The 6,896-nt window shown below is 47.0% G+C and overlaps 1 protein-coding gene across 1 annotated transcript; it reads left to right on the top strand.

Annotated features, from left to right (window-relative positions):
• Window positions 1–4,311: 4,311 nt before the first annotated feature.
• LOC136179451 (interferon-induced protein with tetratricopeptide repeats 1-like) lies at window positions 4,312–6,683 on the top strand. Its single transcript, XM_065956277.1, has 2 exons — window positions 4,312–4,382; window positions 5,350–6,683. Exons 1-2 carry the CDS (start codon window positions 4,312–4,314, stop codon window positions 6,641–6,643), a joined length of 1,365 nt encoding a protein of 454 aa, XP_065812349.1. The 3' UTR covers window positions 6,644–6,683.
• Window positions 6,684–6,896: the final 213 nt, after the last annotated feature.

The raw sequence follows: 6,896 nt of genomic DNA, 5'->3' as shown, positions 1-6,896 counted from the left end.
GGCTGAAGGCCCTGGACCCCATGGTGGACAGGCGGGCGGGTGGTGCAGTGAGTTGAATGGAAGAAGAAGACCTGAGAGTGCGGGTAGGTATGTTGATGTGCAGGAGTTCAGAGATGTAAAGCGGAGCAAGGTTGTGGATGGCCTTGAAGGTGAGGAGCAGAATTTTGAAGGTGATGCGATGTTTAACCGGGAGCCAATGAAGCTGCTGTAGGACAGGGGTGATGTGATTAACAGAGGGCGTTCTGGTGATGATGCGAGCGGCAGAATTCTGGACCAGTTGAAGTTTGTGGATGGACTTGAGAGGGAGACCAAAGAGAAGGGAGTTGCAGTAGTCAATGCGAGATGTAACCAGGGTGTTGACGAGGATGGCAGTACTGCTGGGAGTGAGGGATGGGCGGAGGCGATTAATGTTACGTAGATGGAAATAAGCAGACCGGGTGACGTTATTGATGTGAGCTTGGAATGATAGTGTGCTGTCAAGGATGACACCCAGACTCTTAACCTGAGGGGAAGGGGAAACTGAGGAGTGGTCAATAGCCAGTGAAAAACTGTCAAGTTTGGAGATTGTTGATTTGGTGCCGATGAGGAGAAGCTCGGTTTTGTCACTGTTTAATTTGAGGAAGTTGCAGGTAAACCAGGATTTGATTTCTTGCAGGCAATCCGTCAGGGAAGTGGGCGGGAGGGAGGAAGTGGGTTTGGTGGACAGATAGAGCTGGGTGTCATCCGCATAGCAATGGAACTGGATGTTATACTTACGGAAGATATGGCCAAGAGGAAGGAGATAGATGATGAACAGAAGGGGGCCCAGGACAGAACCCTGAGGAACACCGGTGGTGACTGGAAATGGTTGGGATTTGAAGGTTCCGAGTTGAGTGAACTGAGTACGACCAGAGAGATAGGATGAAAACCAGTGCAAGGGTGTGTCAGTGATTCCGATGGAGGCAAGTCTGTCAAGGAGTGTGTGATGGGAGATGGTGTCGAAGGCTGCACTTAGATCAAGGAGGATGAGGATGGTTAGAAGTCCGGAATCAGCTGCCATGAGGAGGTCGTTGGTGATTTTTACCAGTGCTGTCTCTGTGCTATGGAGGGGGCGGAAACCAGACTGGAACTGTTCATAGAGGTTATTGTCAGACAAATGAGTGTGAACCTGAGATGCAACTGTTTTTTCAAGAATTTTGGATAGGAGGGGAACAGTCCCTGTAGGCACTGGTAAAGTATAACGTTTCAGCCTGTCATGGTGAACCACCTGAGTCCTCTCCAGAGAGTCCAGAGGGTTGCTGATGTGGTAAGTCAGTGCAGCCTCACCTCCAGACATCAACGCCTCCATGACCCGGTATGGGCCCTTCCAATGTGGTGCCAGCTTCGTGAAGCTCTCAGTGGGATTATTCAACCACACCATCTCTCCCGCCTCATAGGCGGTGGCAAACATCAGCGTCATAATACAGTTTTTTTCTCTCATGAGCCTCTGCAGCATTGAGCCTGGCGACTGAGAAAGCAGCCTTCAGTCCATCCACCATGGATGACACATACCATTGCAGAGATCCAGCCCCCCGAGAGTCTGAAACAACAACAGGCACAAGCACATCAGCAGGGACACGCGCCTCCCAACCATGCATACCATGTATGCAAAAGCGACCTGTTTTACATAACTGTCCCATTTGCCCCCACGAGAGAGCAACATCTTAGCAAGCTGGTCAATCAGAGTACGATTATGGCGTTCCACCATTCCGTCCGACTTCGGATTGTATGCCATGGTGCATGTTTTCTTGATCCCCAACATCTGACAGAGACCCTGAATCACGTCCGCCTCAAACTGGCGGCCGTGGTTGATGTGCAGGACCTCAGGGACTCCATGCACCAAAACATAATCCTCAAAAAGACAGTGAGCAACCGTGTGAGCAGTCTGGTTTGGAAGGGCGTACACATTAACAAACTTAGTAAAATAATCCTCCACAACCAGCACGTACCTATTCCCCCGAGATGTCACAGACAGTTCCAGAATATCTGCTGCCACCCGTTGCAGAGGGCGGTCAACCAGAGATCCCCCCCATGGGATGTCTTGACATGAACCTGCAGTTCGGAGTTAGTGCAGCAGAGAGAATAAGCAGTCTGTAGGTCAGATCATGTTCCTGGTGAGACCGGAGAGCAGTCCACTGAGCCCACAACGTGGTCTGTTGTCGCCCCAACAGAGCCAGGGGAAACGGGCCTGCGGGAAAGAGCGTCCGCATTTTTATGGCTAGGGCCGTTCTTGTGCATAATGGTCCAGTTGAAAGGGTCCAACTCCAGCACCCAGCGACCCCTCCGTCCTGTGGGGTTATTATCAATGGCCATGTGCCTGAGCCCCAGCAATGGGCGATGATCAGTCACAATTGTAAAGGCAGACAGTCCCACATAATGTCTAAACTCATGCCCACACCACACACACACACACACACACACACACACACACACACACACACACACACACACACACACACACACACACACACACACACACACACACACACACACACACACACACACTTGAGAGCCCTGCAACTTGAGGCTTTCAGTTTCAATTCTTAAGAAATTAAACTCACATAACATCATGCTGGTAAGGAAAGTGCCACGCCTCTATCACAGACATTTAAAGCTGCTGCTGCACATCATCACGCCATCCACACTAGAGAGCTGAAGCTGGAGCGACTGTAACCACAGAGCAACATCAAGACATCTGCTCGACTAAGTCATCTTCAGAAAACGACTGAGAGGAAGAAACAGCAGAAAGATGAGGTGAGTATCTGACTTGCATACGAATGTTTAGACTTTGCTTTTCTAACAACTTGTCTATTCCAGATTTCTGACAATGAAAGCTGCTGAGCGCCGATTATTTTACTGGCTGTATTGACAATACTGGAAAGACGATTTTTGTTCTGAACAGAAAGGTTACCATACCATGAGATAAAACAAAAGGTTAAAATTGACTCTATAAAAGATCAGTAGAATAAAACCATCAGTGTCTTGTCCACATTAAAAGTGTTCATTCTGCGCAGAAAGTAGAGTCTCTGGAGGCCCTTTTTGCAGATTGCAGGGCTTTTCCTAATGTTACATTTTTTAAACATGGATCTGACAGAATGAACACTTATACTAGCGCTAGAAGGGGCAGTGAAGGATGCACTGCACAGGAAACATGACACGTTTCTGCATGGTGGGGTTGTTGAGATAGCAGAAGCGAAGAAAGAGGCCAGACATGAAATCAAGAGGGCTAAGCTCCAATATAAGAATAGGGTGGAGGATAGATTTTATAGTAATGACCTAAAGGCAGTGTGGGATGGCATGAAAACCATGACTGGCCAGGACAACAAGAAAAATGGGTGGATTAACATGGACGGTTTTAAATCACAGACAGAGCTTGCATATGCACTGAATGATTTTTATCTACGTTTTAATGATGAATAGCACTTTCAGTCCACAGCTCCACTGTCCTTGTGACTACTTTACTCTTTTAAGGAGAGGTTTGTAGATGGGGGTAAGAAGGATGGTGTTGTGATCAGAAGAGCCAAGAGAGGGCAGGGAAACCGACTTATATGCACCTTTGACTAAACCATAACACAGGTCAATAGTTTTGTTCAGTCTGGTGGGGCAAGAAATATACTGGTGAAAGTTGCTCAATGATTTCAAGTTACAGTGATTGAAATAACCTGTGACGTTAACGTTTCTGTCAAGCCTCACCGATGTCCCAAAACCGCAGAGCGTTAGATCCGTGTCCAAGTCCGAAGAAGTAAGCCAGGTCTCGGTGAAAGCCATGATGCACGAGTCTCTGAATTTCTCCAGATGAATGACGTTGGCCTGGATCTCGTCGATCTTGTTTCTGATGGATTGGGCATTACAGAGCAGCATCGAGGAGAGGGGTATACGGTGGAGATTCAGACGCTTGAGCCTCTCTCGGACACCACCCCGTCTCCCTCGTTTCCGTACTTTCCCTTTGTTGTTCTTTTTGTTAAAATCATCACGATGACCGGAGATATCCACTGTTAAACAGTCTTCGGTAATTAGGTGCAACAGTGGCTGCTGTCGATACTTTAGATCCAGTAAAAATCCCAGAGAATACTGAATCCGGCCCATATGCGAGTGGCAGGGATCAAACAAACACTGAGCCACAGTCAACAAAGTCCATGTGATGATTAAGAATAAAAACTCCATACCCAGAAGTGTGCGACGAGCAGTGAGCTATAAATCAGGTTGTTTCTGGTCGATTATACACTGACGACATTAGAAAACAGACGAATAAAGACAGACCACTACTGCTAGTCGCAACTCGCCATAGACTAAATGATCAGTCTGCTGGTTCTGGTCCGGAGGCTTTTGAAGCGCCTACCGGAGGGCAGGAGGGTAAACAGTCTGTGGGCAGGGTGGGAGGAGTCTTTAAGGATGCTGTGAGCTCGCCGCAGACAGCGTTTTCTTTGGACGTCCTCAATGGCAGGAAGTGGACACCTTGTGATACGCTGGGCGGTTTTTACCACCCGCTGTGGCGCCTTACGGTCTGTGACAGAGCAGTTTCCGTACCAGACTGAGACACTGCTGGTCAGGATGCTCTCGATCACACAGCGGTAGAAGTTCACCAGCACAGCTGAAGACAGGTGGTGTCTCTTCAGTGTCCTCAGGAAAAAGAGGCATTGATGAGCCTTCTTAACCAGACTGGAGGTGTTAGTGTTAGATGAATTAACAGCCCCAAGAGTCTTTTTCCAGAAATCCTCAGAAAGGTTGGTTTGTAATTCGATTTCCCAATCAGCCTTGATCTTATTTACCGCAGACTCGTTAGTTGTGAACAGGAGGTCATAAGGTTGGAAACCTGACCTTTGGGCAAGACTCTTGCCTTGAGTGCCAGATCAATGCCACTGGAGTTTCTAACTTGAGGGAATGCCGGTGAGTGGGTCCTAGCAAAATCACGAAGCTGAAAGTATCGAAAAAGGTCGGAGCTATTTAAATTGAATGCAGAACGTAATTGTTCGAAACTGGCAAAAACATCATTAATGTATAAGTCACCCAGACAGCGCAGGCCATTCCTCTCCAAAGATGTAAATCGTGGGTCAATCCTAGCTGGTATAAAAAGGTGATTATTACGTATGGGCGTTGCTTTAGGGAGGGAAAGCCACCCAAAGTGTCGTCTAATTTGTGACCATACAATGTTTAGAATTTTAACTGCAGTACTCATTTTAAACACTAGGTGTCTGAGTTACATATTGCTTCTTTAAAACATCTTATTTTCTTCATGGGAGATGAACAGTAAACATCCAAACATAGCACACTTCAAAGCAAAAAAAACTAGCTGCTGATGTGTTTAAATGTTTGTTTTTTATTCTCCATCAGTGCTGCTCAGAGTCAAACCACACTGGAGTCCCTGCAGTGCCACTTCACCTGGGACCTGGTCCACAGCAGGCCGAAACTGTTACGCCTCACAGACAAGAAGGAGGACTTCAGCACAGAGGAGGGAAATAGATGGCTGGGCCACATTTACAACCTGTGGGGGTTCATTCAGTATAAGCTGGGGTTAAATGAAGAGGCTAACAGTTTGTTTCAGAAGGCTACGGAGGCACTCAACAAGCTGAGAAAGGCAGATGAGGGTGCTTGGTTAGTGGTGAACTACGGGGACCTGGCCTGGCTGCACCACCACCTGGGAGATCAAGCAGAGAGTCAGGCTTACCTGTCAAAGGTTGATGCCCTGATGGAAAAATACCCATCTCCATCACAGGACGACCTCCATCCAGAGATCTGCGCTGAAAAGGCCTGGACCCTGATGTTCTTCGGAGAGGATAAGAAGCTGGTTGTTGATTACTACGAGAAAGCTGCCAGGATGCAGCCGGACATGGTGGATTGGAACACCAGCTATGTCATATGGTTAAAGAACGCCCAAAACTTCAGTGACCCAATGCTGGACCCTGACCTCTTGGAGAAAATGAGACAAGCCAAGGAACGGGATCCAGAGAACTTGTACCTCGCTGCGCTCTACCTTGACCAACGTGCTGATGAAGGAGAAAACATTCAAGATGAAGTCCGTGAGTTGGCTGGAAATGTGAGCACTCTGTGCTGCAGTGGCAGTGGCATGTGGGCCTTACTAAACCTTTACATAAAATACATATCAGTTGATGAGGCCGTTGATTTGGCAGAGAAAGTTCTGAAAGAACATCCAGATGTGCGTTATCTGAAGAAATTAGTTGCGTTCTGCTACAGATGGAGGATCGTTTATAAAAGCTGTAGTTCCCCAGAACAAAGCATGATGGACAGAGCAATCGCTCTCCACGAGGAGCTGCTCTCTCTTTACCCTCACTCTTCACTCAAAAAGGAAACAGACCTCGCAACTATCTATGCAAAGTCACATCACAGCAAGGCCAAAGCTGAGCAGATATTTCAGAAACTGCTCAAAAATGAACCTGCAGAACCTTCAGACAAACAGATGCTATCCAACAAATATGCAAATCATCTATACTTTAATCTAAATGACTCCCACAGGTCGATACAGTATCACATGAAGGCAGCAGCAATACCAGAAAAATCCTTCAACCGTGAGAACAGCATCAGAATCCTAGAGGAGAATAAATACAGAGGCATAATGTGCAGAGAAATAGAGGAGTTTCTCAGAAATCTGCAAGAGCCAAGGCAGTAAAGATAGGGAGGCAAATTTAGGGAGTACAATTTTGTCCAAGCAAAAAAAAAAAAAAAAATTCTACAAAGGCGTATTGCTTTCACACGTGGTAATAAAGAGCAACAGAATCCTGGAGAAGAATGAAAAACAGGAGGGGGCCAATTCTGCCAGGGCGTCCAAAAAATAAGGATAAAAACTAACTAACTTCAGTTCTAAACTGAAGAAGGATGGCGCTAGAAATTTAAGCCTCGTCGGATCATAAGCGTCCTAATTC

The sequence above is a fragment of the Labrus bergylta genome, chromosome 6 (assembly GCF_963930695.1).
Source record: "Labrus bergylta chromosome 6, fLabBer1.1, whole genome shotgun sequence".
In the NCBI taxonomy this organism is placed as follows: Eukaryota; Metazoa; Chordata; class Actinopteri; order Labriformes; family Labridae; genus Labrus; species Labrus bergylta.
This window is presented reverse-complemented; position numbering and strand designations above follow the sequence as displayed.